The sequence below is a fragment of the Oncorhynchus clarkii genome, chromosome 26, assembly GCF_045791955.1.
Source record: "Oncorhynchus clarkii lewisi isolate Uvic-CL-2024 chromosome 26, UVic_Ocla_1.0, whole genome shotgun sequence".
NCBI lineage: Eukaryota > Metazoa > Chordata > Actinopteri > Salmoniformes > Salmonidae > Oncorhynchus > Oncorhynchus clarkii.
The window spans coordinates 12,722,612-12,737,852 of NC_092172.1; the positions used below are offsets into that span (position 1 = coordinate 12,722,612).

At 45.8% G+C, this 15,241-nt stretch overlaps 1 protein-coding gene across 2 annotated transcripts in view; it reads right to left on the minus strand.

The window, feature by feature from the left end:
- LOC139385096 (piezo-type mechanosensitive ion channel component 1-like) overlaps nucleotides 1–15,241 on the minus strand; it is a 75,947-nt gene that overhangs the window by 46,106 nt on the left and 14,600 nt on the right. For both annotated transcript variants that reach the window (XM_071130150.1, XM_071130151.1), the window contains exon 2: nucleotides 3,761–3,856. In XM_071130150.1, the coding sequence (XP_070986251.1) occupies nucleotides 3,761–3,856 (96 nt within the window). The remainder of the gene's footprint in view (nucleotides 1–3,760; nucleotides 3,857–15,241) is intronic.

Here is a 15,241-nt window from a genome sequence, read left to right on the forward strand (position 1 = left end):
CTTGTTTTTGAAAAAAAAATCATTTTTTTTGTTCATTAAAATAACATCAAATTGATCAGAAATACAGTAAGACATTGTTAATGTTGTAGATGACTATTGTAGCTGGAAACGGTGGATTTTTAATGGAATATCTACATAGGCGTACAGAGGCCCATTATCAGCAACCATCACTCCTGTGTTCCAATGGCACGTTGTATTAGCTAATCCAAGTTTATCATTTTAAAAGGCTAATTGATTTTAAAAGGCTAATTAGAAAACCCTTTTGCAATTATGTTTGCACAGCCGAAAACTGTTGTTCTGATTAAAGAAGCAATAAAACTAGCTTTCTTTAGACTAGTTGAGTATCTGGAGCATCAGCATTTGTGGGTTCGATTACAGGCTTAAAATGGCCAGAAACAAAGAACTTTCTCCTGAAACTCATGTCTTTTCTTGTTCTGAGAAATGAAGGCTATTTCATGTGTACTATTCCCTTCACAGAACAGCGCAAACTGGCTCTAACCAGAATAGAAATAGGAGTGGGAGGCCCTGGTGCACAACTGAGCAAGAGGATAAGTACATTAGAGTGTCTAGTTTGAGAAACATACGCCTCACAAGTCCTCAACTGGCAGCTTCATTAAATAGTACCCGCAAAACACCAGTCTCAAAGTCAACAGTGAAGAGGCGACTCCGGGATGCTGGCCTTCTAGGCAGAGTTGCAAAGAAAAAGCCATATCTCAGACTGGCCAATAAAAATAAAAGATTAAGATGGGCAAAAGAACACAGACTCTGGACAGAAGAACCCTGCCTCGAAGACCAGCATCCCGGAGTCGCCTCTTTACTGTTGACGTTGAGACTGGTGTTTTGTGGGTACCAGTTGAGGACTGGCAGCTGCTGACTGCATTTTAAAGACTGTCAGTTTGTCAGTCAGTTCATACATTTGACATGAAATATTCATAAAAATCAACACCTCCATTCAGCGGAAGTGCATCATTTGGGCAATATCAAAAGGGAGCTGGTTTAGTCACCTGCTGTGTGTTTTGGCAGGCCCCAGGCTCTCACTCAAGACCCATACAAAGCTGGATGTAAAGCCCTCTGTAAGTGCCCGTCTACCTGCCTGGCTAACCTGGCATCATCCCGACACCGCCCAGCCCAGAGGGCACACAGCTGCCAGCCTCCACAGAGGAAATGAGAGAGGGCAAAGCCACACACCTGATTCTAATCCATGGCTTAATATTGCATAACACCCACAAACATCTCCTCCAGCTGTCTAATTGAGATTACAAACCGGGTAGTTTGGATACGGGATGCTGATTGGCTAAAGCAGCATTCAGCCGTGTGTATGTGAGACCGTATACCATGACTATGACGTTTAGCCTTTCCCCCTTTATATCATTGTGCCTTTTCACCTCGATAAAATGGCTACATCAACAGTAGTTCGACATGCCGATGTAGAAAATAAGCGTTTAGATTAATTTGAGAGAAACCGAAAATAATATTGTGAAACAAAGTGGGCACTTACCTGCTTCACTGACTGGTGTGCAGAAAAAGGGATACATTGTGAGTTTGGGGATACATTGTGAGTTTGGGAATACAACAAAAACGGAGCTGAACGTCATTCTATGGGACTTGTATGGTTCAGTGAGAAACATGAATGGCGAAGAATATGGGATGAGCAGCTATGCTGGTTTGAACCGACATATCAACGACCCGCCTCTCAGTTTGGCATGGAGTGTACAGAAGGACACCGAATTCACAACGAGCAACAATGTGTCTGTCGGCGTAATTAAAAAGTTGAGGGAAGAGGGGCGTGACAAAGCTGCCCACCAGTGAATGGCTACATATGGTATGTAACTGTTAGCTAGCTAAATCATTCTAATCAATAAATATTTCTTTATAAAGCCCTTCTTACATCAGCTGATGTCACAAAGTGCTGTACAGAAACCCAGCCTAAAACCCCAAACAGCAAGCAATGCAGGTGACTGGCTCGGTTTTAATGTACCCTGACAATATAACTGGTAGCTATGTAGGCCTAACTATTAATATAACTATGCTGCAATAGTTTGTGTCAGGGGGCTAGGGTCAGTCTGTTATATCTGGAGTATTTCTCATGTTTTATCCAGTGTCGTGTGAATTTAAGTATGCTCCCTCTAATTCTCTTTCTCTTTTCTCTTCTCTCGGAGGACCTGAGCCCTAGGACCATGCCTCAGGACTACCTGGCCTGATGCCTCCTTGCTGTCCTCAGTCCACCTGGTCATGCTGCTGCTCCAGTTTCAACTGTTCTGCCTGCGGCTATGGAACCCTGACCTGTTCACCGGACATGCTACCTTGTCCCAGACCTGCTGTTTTTCGACTCTCTCGCTCTACCGTACCTGCTGTCTCTAACTCTGAATGATCGGCTATGAAAAGCCAACTGACATTGACTCCTGAGGTGCTGACCTGTTGCACCCTCTACAACTACGGTGATTATTATTATCTGACCCTGCTGGTCAAATATGAACGTTTGAACATCTTGGCCATGTTCTGCTATAATCTCCACCTGGCACAGCCAGAAGAGGATTGGCCACCCCACATAGCCTGGTTCCTCTCTAGGTTTCTTCCAAGGTTTTGGCCTTTTCCTAGCCACCGTGCTTCTACACCTGCATTGCTTGCTGTTTGGGGTTTTAGGCTGGGTTTCTGTACAGCACTTTGAGATATCAGCTGATGTACGAAGTGCTATATAAATAAATTTGATTTGATTTGATTTTGAACAAGACTTTTGTCCGATGTAACGAGTGCGCTGAGAGTCGGGAAGCAAGTTCAGGGAGTGACTGTTTAATAAATAAACACGAAACACAAACAACGCACTGACATGAAACAGAGTCAATAACACCAGAGGAAAGAACCAAGGGGAGTGACAGATATAGGGAAGGTAATCAAGAAGGTGACGGAGTCCAGGTGAGTGTCATGAGGCGCAGGTGCGCGAGACGATGGTGACAGGTGTGTGGGATAATCAGCAGCCTAATGACCTAGAGGCCGGAGAGGGAGTATACGTGATATTAGGACTACTTTTTCTGGCGGAATCTTTTTATTATGAATTCATTTATTAAAGCAACATTTTCAATTTAGATGTGTAGTTCCTTGCCTTACTCTGACGACAACCGGTTTTTATAAAAGCAATAAGACACCTTGGGGGTTAGTGGTACATGGCCAATATAACACGGCTAAGGGCTGTATCCAGGCACTCCGCGTTGCGTCGTGCCTAAGCACAACCCTTAGCCGTGGTATATTGGCCATATACCACACCCCCTCGGGCCTTATTGCTTAAATAGTTGAGAGGAAAAAAAACAATCACTTATAAACCCCCAAAGATCCTGTATTTCCTGAAGTGTATCAGAGTTGCAGCCCAGTCCTCATAGGTTTGGAGGTAAAATATAGATAGAAGTTATTGGTTAAGATTTTGCCATGTAATCTTCAGAAGCGGTCTGTCTGAAAGCAACTACAACACAGACGCTGTGGTATGTATGAGGATGTGAACCATGCTCTGAGAACCTGTTTCATTGTTTCATCCTTCTTTTTTTTTTAACCACAATTCATTTTGGATCGTATTGCAAATGTTTTGTCTGGCTTTTCTGTTATATTGCACAACTTCCAAACACCGCACCATTTGATCAACGTCAATCTCAATGCTGCGGTGAGAGACCTCGGCGTTCCCACTTACAACCACACCTACCCACCCACGCTTGAAACTATTAAAACAAGCAGGAGTTGCCAAATGAAGGGAAGGACTGGCGTGTTGTCTTACCTCGTAGTGTGTGTTTGTTGGGCCACAGGAACCATGGCAGTAGCAGCAGGTAGAGCAGGTAGACCAGAGACAGGGCATTGTAGCGAAACAGGCAGGCTGGGGACACACAGAGGTCAGAGGTCAGAGGAGAGGCACGACACAGACAAACATTAGTCAATGACAAATACACAGCAATTTTTCTGAGTGGTTGAATGATCTGGGTACAAATCTGTGAATTGAGGTCACAATGATGTGCGGACTTTTCAATTAACCAGAGAGAGGAGAAAGGGTGAGGGCTGAGACTGGGGTTGAATTGCTTGAGAATGAACGCCTCTGCCTTTCATCACCAGGCCTCCCTGACACCCTCTTGGTTTGTAACCGCATGCCTCACACATCCACACACACCTCCCCTACTGGAAAACGGTGGAACATCTAATGAGTCTACATACAAGCAGGGCTCTCTCAGGCCCCTGTGAAAGCCGCAGCGCTGGACTGTGTTAACAGTAACACAGAGCTGGATGGCAAGCCAACAGTGGCCTGCTCTGCACTAAACATTCCTTTAATAATGATGATGATGATTATTATGCTGATAATATAGCAGACCCTGTGATTGTCCAGGCATAAAGCTGGTTACTCAGCCTGTGTTCAGTGAACTAGCTAGCTGCTGGTCATTTGAGAGTCTGCCAGGGGACACAAGGGCTTTCCAGACCGCCTGCTGGGGCCCTGGGAGGGCTGCTTTCACACCCCCGCTCCTCTTCTCTCTCCGCTCCCTGGCTGAGCTCTAAGACTGGAAGGGGGAGCTGGGATCCCAGCGCTCTGATTCCCCTATGCTGTGTTCTGCTCCTTGGGCTCTGGATCGAGGCCTGTTAAGAGTCCTGCCACAACCATCCGTCTCACAGCGTTTCATCCTCACACAACCAACTCTCCTCTGGCCCTCTGGGTTTGCCCCTCAGTAACCTAAAGTAGCAGGCGTAAAAGAAACGGCTGAGCAGGGTCGGAAGAACCCATAAGCATCCGGTTCAGGCTTCACCTCTTCTCTGCTTTTCCTCTGAAAACCGGATGCTTCCGGTTTACACCGACCCCACTGAGGGTTGCCCCACAGAGACCCAGCAGGGAAACGCAGCAGGGAAACGCAGCAATGCACCGCACAGTGTCCACAGCTGACGGCAGAGAGCCCACCCTACACATCACAACATATCCACCATAATAATGCCCGGCAGTCAGTCACCCAGTACAGTACTGTGTCCCAGCCCCGCAGGCGCTCCGCCCCGGCCTACAGTCTGCTACAGATCTATAATTAACACAACCAGAATGGGAGAACAAAGACAGGCTTTGTCCTATAAGTGAGAGTCAATGAGCTAGCTAGCGTGTGGCCCACAGCGCTGTTTGTTCTAAGGATTTCACTGGCCCACTCCAGGGAGCCTTTCTACTAATTCTGGCTTAATTGTTAGCAAAACTTCAACAGCTCTCACTCTCTCCTTCTTTCATGTGGATCATATAGGGACAATATATATATATATTTTATATAGCATGCGTGCAAAATGTCAAGTGTCATGTGCAGTGTAATGTCTTTAGCAAACTGATCTTGAGGATGGACCAGCTGGCTGACAACATTGGCTGAGGGGCGAGTCACTGCGACTTACTGTTTTGACTTAATGTACATAATCCCATGGTTACCTCACCCACGCATGATGTAATGTGACATGAGCTAATGCTGGGTTTCCCAAACTCGGTCCTGCCCCCCCCTGTGCAAGTTTAATTTCCTGCCATAGCACTACACAACTGAATCAAAGCTTGATGATTAATTGGCTATTTGAATCAGCTGTGTAGAGCTAGGGCAATAAACAAAAGAGGGGGCGGGGGGGCAGCTGGGAGGGGGGGCAGCATTAGATGGGCTGATAAAAGTGACAATGTCAACTCTAGTTTACTGGGTCTCTAGTCCCCGCCCAGCCAAGGGTGAGGTCTACCTCAGAATGTGTGTGATTCGAGTTCATCTTTTCAACACTGACCACAGACTGCTGCAGGGAGGTTCTATGGTCAAAAACCAGCAGCCTTGTGTCTGTCTCTAATCAGCTTGTTCTGGATCAGAGAGTGAGGTCATCAGCTTCTCATCCCACAATCAACAGGCTTCGACAGAGAGCAGAGAGGGGGGGAATGCCCCTAGTCTGCTCTTATTATACTGTAAATATGTGCTGCTAATAGGCAGTGAGAGCTTTTTCCTTTCTATCAATCTCTCTCCCCGGGCATTGAATCCCAAGCACCCTCGCTCGCATGTGCACACATGCATTCGTACCCACACACGCACTCATACCCACACACTAAACCAGCCTGTGACACAGTGCCGAAAAATGGGCCATAACTCAAAAAGTTCAACAGTGTGAGGAGTTCATCCTGCGTTTCCTTCTTTCTTTCCATCGCACTTCCTCCATCTCTCTGACTGGCTGGCCGTCTGTTTACCTCCTATGTAGCATAACCCCAGTGTTTCCATTCCCCTACCTGCCTGGCTGCCTGACTGCTTGAGCAGTTACACTACACTACTACTATTGCACCCGGCTAGGAAAGTAGAGGTCAGCAAATCAGGATTACTGTAATTCAGGGGCTTTAATACTGTATGAACAATGTCCACTGTTCAATTACTGAAGAATCTCCTTATTAACAATCAATGAGAGATGAGCGGCTCGGATGAGTAGCAGTATTAGACGTTCTCAAACAAACACACCAAACATCTGTCAATCAGGTGTGGCGTGAGTGGGACAGACAGAGTACTGAGATCAGAGATCCTGTGGTGCAGAAACAGAGAGAAAGGCCATGTGATCAAGGGGGCAATTAGCCATCCAGAGAGAGGAGTGGGTTCCTCCTCTCAAAAAGCAGCACTACCTCACTCGGTTGTTCCTATAGGGTCAAAGCCCTAACATCCCAGCCTAGACTCCCACCACCAACGACTCTAAATAGCAGAGCCCATAGACTCTCAAACTATGCATCGGATAGATTCAGGAAATTATGGTAATCGAGATTGGAAAAATCAACAGCATGCCGCAGAGCTGGGGTCATGACGCATCTCTGAGGAACACACTCGGGGTGTGTGAGTGTGTGTGTGTCCCAGCTTGGTCTGTGCCCTGTGCAGAGTCAAACACGGTGAAAAGCTGTTTTCTTATGCCCAGGGCCTTCTTATGCTCTATAGTAAAACACCTTTGGACTACACTTACTGTAGCTGGCTCATTTAGAGGTACCATTTATACTCCGCAGACATCACACTGAATTAAGTCTCAAGCTCTAATTTGTCAATAATAAATCTGCCAATGTTTGTCCTTTAGAGTTGCCTAGCTATTTCTGGGAATAGTTTACAAATGGATACCTGTGTGTCTCTGGAGCACATCTCACCACCAACATATATTTCAATATGATTCCTCTTAATTAGTGAAAATAATAAGAATGGTTGTTTCTTGAGGGTCTTGATCACTGTCAATCCTTTACCAAACCAAACCATGGACCAAACTACTGACAACATGAGGCATTGCAAACTGCAAAGGCTAACAGGCTTTTTACATGTTACTCTCTCAAATATCTAACCATTAAATAGTTGTTGACTCAACAGTAGTCTAATCCTTAATGTCAATAGACAGTCACACTTCATATATACAACACCTAGTCCAACTCCACCTAGTCCAACTCCACCTAGTCCAACTCCACCCAGTCCAACTACACCCTGTCCAACTCCACCTTGTCCAACTCCACCCAGTCCAACTCCACCTAGTCCAACTCCACCCAGTCCAACTTCACCTAGTCAAACTCCACCCAGTCCAACTCCACCCAGTCCAACTCCACCCAGTCCAACTCCACCCAGTCCAACTCCACCCAGTCCAACTCCACCCAGTCCAACTCCACCTAGTCCAACTCCACCCAGTCCAACTCCACCCAGTCCAACTCCACCTTGTCCAACTCCACCCAGTCCAACTCCACCCAGTCCAACTTCACCTAGTCCAACTCCACCCAGTCCATCTTCACCTAGTCCAACTCCACCCAGTCCAACTCCACCCAGTCCAACTCCACCTAGTCCAACTCCACCCAGTCCAACTACACCCTGTCCAACTCCACCTTGTCCAACTCCACCCAGTCCAACTCCACCTAGTCCAACTCCACCCAGTCCAACTTCACCTAGTCAAACTCCACCCAGTCCAACTCCACCCAGTCCAACTCCACCCAGTCCAACTCCACCCAGTCCAACTCCACCCAGTCCAACTCCACCTAGTCCAACTCCACCCAGTCCAACTCCACCCAGTCCAACTCCACCCAGTCCAACTCCACCTCGTCCAACTCCTGGCCAGAGAGGCTCTATGTTTCCCATCTGGCACGTTATTGTTTTATAGCTCCTGTGTTGACTGAGGGAGGAGATGTGACTCCTTATCTCCACTGACTTACAGTCAGGGACTCTCCTGTATTGAAATGTTCTTGCCAATCTTTCCAGGGCTTTGGCAGTTTTTCCCTGAACTTGAGGTTGTTTACTGTACGGCAAATAGAAAGGTCTCAACAGAGTAATCCTGCTAAGCTGACTGAACATGAACCTGCAATGGAAGAACACTGAAGAGGGAGCTGACCTTTTACACTCAAAATGGTTGTCATTTTCCGGTGGACACTCAAAATGTCATCATCTCCATGAGGCAAAGACTATTGGGAGAGTCCAAGCTGCTGATCTGATCGCCGTTCTGCTACTTTAAGATTATGTTTAGAAAAACAAATTTGTATCGTTTCTAAAACTAGCTTCAGTAGATAGTGGTGATTGAATTTTTTGAACTGTATGGGCCTGTCTGTAAAGCAGATTGTCACGTGGGATGACACTGGAGAGACGAAGCAGGTACGGGGAGTAACACATTTAATAAAGAACGGACATGGAACGAGACAGTAACAGCGTCAGCAAACTAATAATACAGACAAAAAACAATTAATGCAGCAGCGGGGAACAGAACAAGGGAACTGACAAATATAGGGGAGGAAATAAACAGATGATGAGTGAGTCTAGGTGAGTCCAATATCGCTGATGCGCGTGATGAGGGAAGGCAGGTGTGCGTAATAGATGATAGGAGTGAGTGATGCAGGGCAGCCTGGCACACTCGAGCGCCGGGGAGCGGGAGCAGACGTGACACAGATCAGCAGTGAATCATCTCAGATCACAGTTTTCAGTGTTCAGTTTCACTGCCAGAGCCAAATCTGATTAAAATACATTTCCAATGTGCGTAATTGCCACAGGTCATGAGCAACACACTCACAGTGGATCTGTCTAATATCAGAGCTAATGGATCGCAATACTCTCCACCCTCCATGTATTTACAGTGTTTTCAGTGTAGTGTAGTGGTGCTTCTGAGAACACGTGGCAAGACAGTGACTGTGACAAGCAGAGTCCCAGAGAAACCAACCCAGTCAGTTAAAGGCTCCTCTCGCTCAGACAAAGCAGTGCTTTGACAAATACTAAGAGGCAGTGGCGCCAATATGATCTCTGCAGTCCGCTGCAGCTTTCCTTCCCCGGTAGCGTGGCCAAATGCCTGTTTATCAGATGGGCAGACGTCCAGTTTTCAGGGACCTCACCTTGGTCCTGACAGCAGCTCCTCAATCACATCTTAGCATCTCCCTGGAGCTAGCTGAATCATAGTGGAGGCACGGCAACATGACCGTGTCACCACATGTAACGTGAGAGAAAGAAAATCAAATACCTAAGGCATGTCCTGCCAAAAGGCAGGCACACCACAGAACACTGTCAACAGAAAGTGCCATGTGACTGCAGCTCACATGTGCATACAGAATAGAGCTACCCCACCGCAGAAGCACTACACACTACACACACCCCAGATGGTTCATGGCAGTCACATCAAAGGCGATTGAAAATGACAAATAACCTTTAGCAGCAGAAAACGGAGGTAGGAAGTTGAGAGAGCGAGGGAAAACATAAGAAGCAAGGCCAACTGCGATCACTCGTTTGGGTCTGTGAGCAAGTGTGTCTGCCTGCCAGGCCCAGTGAAGCCAACAGCTACATGACTCCAGGGGCCCACAGCTGGCCCTCACAGTGACCTCAGTCTACAGGTATGTGAACACAGCTCAGTCCGGCACGGGTCACAGAGACAGGAAGAGAGATGGCTGGAGAGGGACAGAGGGGGAGGGTAGGAGAGAGAGGAAAAAAGAGACAGATGGAAAGGAAGAGCAAGGAGAAAATGAGGATATAAAGAGAGGGAGAGGTGGGGGAGTGAGAGAGAGATGATATGGGAGAGGAGTGGGTGAGTAAGCATCTTGGATGAGCCAAGTGGGTAAAGGGTAGTGAGAGGAGGGACAGATACTGGAACATGGAAACATCTTTGGAATGAACAGCAGGGTGCTGATGTCAAGCAAAACATCTGGGAAACTCTAAACTGGCAACTGCGTAACCGTCCTCGTCAACAGTGGCTATGAGTAATCCTGCACTATAATTGGCGCTGTAACTGGACTAACTATGACGCTCAAAGAAGACAACACTAGATCAATGTTTACATATTAAAGTTTGTTAAAGCACACAATGATCCTGAGCGCAATCTTATGTTTCTTTCAAATTCATCACGATGGCCTGGTTAATACTGGGCGTAATTGTAGTCTTTAATTTTTTTGCTACATAACACAAGGTCAAATCTTTAATATGGATAGTTGAATGACATGTAGATCCCTCACAGAAGTTGAGTGGATTATGTACAGTGCCTTGCGAAAGTATTCGGCCCCCTTGAACTTTGCGACCTTTTGTCACATTTAAGGCTTCAAACATAAAGATATAAAACTGTATTTTTTTGTGAAGAATCAACAACAAGTGGGACACAATCATGAAGTGGAACGACATTTATTGGATATTTCAAACTTTTTTAACAAATCAAAAACTGAAAAATTGGGCGTGCAAAATTATTCAGCTCCTTTACTTTCAGTGCAGCAAACTCTCTCCAGAAGTTCAGTGAGGATCTCTGAATGATCCAATGTTGACCTAAATGACTAATGATGATAAATACAATCCACCTGTGTGTAATCAAGTCTCCGTATAAATGCACCTGCACTGTGATAGTCTCAGAGGTCCGTTAAAAGCGCAGAGAGCATCATGAAGAACAAGGAACACACCAGGCAGGTCCGAGATACTGTTGTGAAGAAGTTTAAAGCCGGATTTGGATACAAAAATATTTCCCAAGCTTTAAACATCCCAAGGAGCACTGTGCAAGCGATAATATTGAAATGGAAGGAGTATCAGACCACTGCAAATCTACCAAGACCTGGCCATCCCTCTAAACTTTCAGCTCATACAAGGAGAAGACTGATCAGAGATGCAGCCAAGAGGCCCATGATCACTCTGGATGAACTGCAGAGATCTACAGCTGAGGTGGGAGACTCTGTCCATAGGACAACATTCAGTCGTATATTGCACAAATCTGGCCTTTATGGAAGAGTGGCAAGAAGAAAGCCATTTCTTAAAGATATCCATAAAAAGTGTCGTTTAAAGTTTGCCACAAGCCACCTGGGAGACACACCAAACATGTAGAAGAAGGTGCTCTGGTCAGATGAAACCAACAATGCCAACAAAACCAACAATGCAAAACGTTATGTTTGGCGTAAAAGCAACACAGCTGAACACACCATCCCCACTGTCAAACATGGTGGTGGCAGCATCATGGTTTGTGCCTGCTTTTCTTCAGCAGGGACAGGGAAGATGGTTAAAATTGATGGGAAGATGGACTGAGCCAAATACAGGACCATTCTGGAAGAAAACCTGATGGAGTCTGCAAAAGACCTGAGACTGGGACGGAGATTTGTCTTCCAACAAGACAATGATCCAAAACATAAAGCAAAATCTACAATGGAATGGTTCAAAAATAAACATTTCCAGGTGTTAGAATGGCCAAGTCAAAGTCCAGACCTGAATCCAATCGAGAATCTGTGGAAAGAACTGAAAACTGCTGTTCACAAATGCTCTCCATCCAACCTCACTGAGCTCGAGCTGTTTGGCAAGGAGGAATGGGAAAAAATTTCAGTCTCTCGATGTGCAAAACTGATAGAGACATACCCCAAGCGACTTACAGCTGTAATCGCAGCAAAAGGTGGCGCTACACAGTATTAACTTAAGGGGGCTGAATAATTTTGCACGCCCAATTTTTCAGTTTTTGATTTGTTAAAAAAGTTTGAAATATCCAATAAATGTCGTTCCACTTCATGATTGTGTCCCACTTGTTGTTGATTCTTCACAAAAAAATACAGTTTTATATCTTTATGTTTGAAGCCTGAAATGTGGCAAAAGGTCGCAAAGTTCAAGGGGGCCGAATACTTTCGCAAGGCACTGTACGTCTCTCTCATACAGCGGTGTGGGTTCAATGGGTCTCTATGGATCTATGATTCCTCCTGACTCTTTGGCTCTGGTTAGAATGAGTCACACAGAGGTCTTCCATTGCAACGATCCCAGATCTGCCGTCTTCAACATGTCTTGTGTTTTCACTGCTATACAGCTGAAAGGACCCTCTTATTCAACTCACCAGTGGAAAGTACCCTAACTAGGCTCACTACAATCAGTCTATCACCTCGGCACTCACTCTGGTCTTATTATTCTGCAGGAGCCTGCGTAGCTGAAGAGAGAGGGGCTTAAGGGGAAATGTAGGGAGCCGTTTTCCATAGCCGCCCCCAGTGTTCCATGATGTCAGCTGAGCTCAGGGAGAGAAACAATGGTTCATGGAAGCCATTAAGTAATCAACTGCGTGTTTAAATAGGACCCAATGTCCATGTGGACAGTGGAGCGATCAACTAATGAGGACGGCTTTATGTGATAATTAAAATAAAATGGCCAGTCTGGATGTGACAGAGCTCTGACAGTTTTACATGCATGCTCTACTGCAACTCTCCAGTACAGTGGAGAAAAAGCCACGTCCACAGTTGTGGATCCACGGCTTAAAACCAAATGATAGCAGCTCTAGATTGCCATATTGCGGGATAGCCTACCATTCTAATCCATTCATATCTACTAGGGCGAATGGGTTGTTCCTGGACTGAGGCCGGCCCAGGGAGCCTGATCCCAGCTCTTGTGTTCTGACGGAGAGAGGAGATGGTGGGGAGCCAGAGTCAGGGCAGCTCTCCCAGCCAGACACAGAGCTGGGTTATAGGGGTGAGTGGAGAAAGACAACCCCTCCCTGGAGCGCAGGCCGTGAATGGCTTCCAGGATGATGAATCCCATTGCCAGCTGCTAAAGCCTATAGATCTGGCAGGCCCTGCATGAGGCCTAAAGCCAGAGACAATCCCCCTTCCTCTGTCTTTCCCACACACACACTGCACATACTGTTTGCTCAAATACTGAGCTTCCCGCAAAAATCTGCTTGTGTGCCCGCGAGGAATTGGAAAATAAAAAGCGAGGAGAACTGAGAATCTGAATGCAACCAGCCCTCCTGTCAGTGTCTGTTCCTGGAGAATTAGCGGCCACTGTGACCTCCATTCTCGCTCATTTTCATGTTTCCAAACAGAGGAATTCCTTTCGACAAACAAGAGTTAATTTACTTCACTCTCAAACTTTCCCGTTTCTGCATGCTATTACTGTTATCATTTTATTACTGTTATCATTTCAGAGAGAGAGAGAGAAAGTCAATGCCCTTAAGGGTAGCAATTTAAAAAGGATACAAGCCATTCATGTGTGATCCGCAGGACACTAGTAGGGCCTAAACAGAGACAACTAGACAAAACTAAACAAGCCAGAGCAACGGAGGGGAACTTCGTTAACTAGAATCGCTCTCTGAAAGACACCTTGCCGCAGGAATGAAAGATTTGCAAGCGCCATTAAGTATGTGTGGTGTGTGAATAAGAAATGGGGAACTTGGATATGGAGATAATATGGAGACAATTCACTCATATAACCTACTGAAACCTGAGAACAAATCTGAGTCAACTCCTAACAAACTAGCTGGCATGGCAAGAAGTGCATGCTGCCAAGTCAATCTCTATCCATCTGTCCATGCACATTGCAGCTCTATGAAACAATGCTCATTCTTCAATCCTCTAAACAATCACTTCCCCTTTGGTTTCCCTTCCCTCCGTGATGGGTGAAACTGTTCTACTTCTGTGCCAGCAGACTGGTCTCATAGATTAGACATAGTAAATGTAAATCCGAGACACTGAAATTAATATAATATGTTACTTTTGGTATGGTTACATAAGACAGGTTACTTCAAACAAAAATGAAAGTAGGGCAGTTGGTCGGGGTGGATGAGTGAGCATAGAATGCAAACATCTAGCAGCCTAAAGGTTGTGTGTTTGAATCTCATCAAGGACAACTTTAGCTTCTTACTATTTTTTAGCTGCTTTGCAACTACAGTACTTAGCATGTTAGCCAATCCTTCCCCTAACACTTTCAGCTAACACTTCCCCAAACCTTAAACCTTTTAGCTAACCATTCCCTAACCCCTTAACCTAACTCCTAACTTTAACCCTAACACTAGAGCTAGCTAACGTTAGCCATCTAGCTAACGTTAGCAAAAACAAATTGGAATTCCTAACATACCAGTTTTGCAAATTCGTAACATATTGTACGAATTGCTATTCGTAACATATCGTATGAATTGTAATTCATAATATATCATGTGAATTGTAATTTGTAACATATCATACGAAACGGATGATGGAGATCCACAAATGAATACATACCATACGAAACGTAACATATCATACTAAATGGAGTGTCTCGGATTTATGTACAGAATAATACGAAATGCTCTTGGGTGCCAGGGGAGGAAACCACTTGGGTGCCAGGGGAGGAAACAGCTCTGTGAGAGAAGTTTTGCCCTTAAAATAGAAAATAAGCATCTAATACGTGCCCCTTTCAAACACTATGAATACTTCCATTAGTATGAATGCAGTATCTTGTGACAAACAGCCAGGTCTGCCCTTTGGAGGTCTGAATGGCCATGCTCTGCTCAAGGGGGTTATTACTATTTCTGCATACATAATAACCCATCTATCACCCTGTTCTAAAGGATAAAAATGAACACCACTCTCCACCTATTGGTGGGAGACTTCTCCACCCGACGGACACAGAGAGCAAAGGCGTGTGCCATGTGGCCCGAGAAGATAACGGCGCTAGCCAAGCAACCTAAACAGACTGTCACTCTTACCCTTCACTCCCTCCCTCTTTCTCTCTTTGACCAGTAAAGGCAGCGGAGGCTCTGAGAACATGTGTGGGGAGGATATTGCACCACCACCTCAATTCAGATCCAGAACCAAAGCGGCGCAGTCAGACGACGGCACGAGGAAGCAATTTCCCATAAAACGGCCCATAACAGAAGTAGCATTCAGCGTGAAGAACAGAATGTGGACCCTGTCGTAAAAGTCAGAAAGCCTTTTGATATGCCCAGTTCTCACCTCAGCCTGCAGCCTGCTCTTCAACACTTCACAGCCCTCTCCCTGACTCTGTACTCTGCCCTCTCATCATCATCATCATCATCTGATGCTTGCCTGCCTCCCCTAACAAGCAGGGAGATC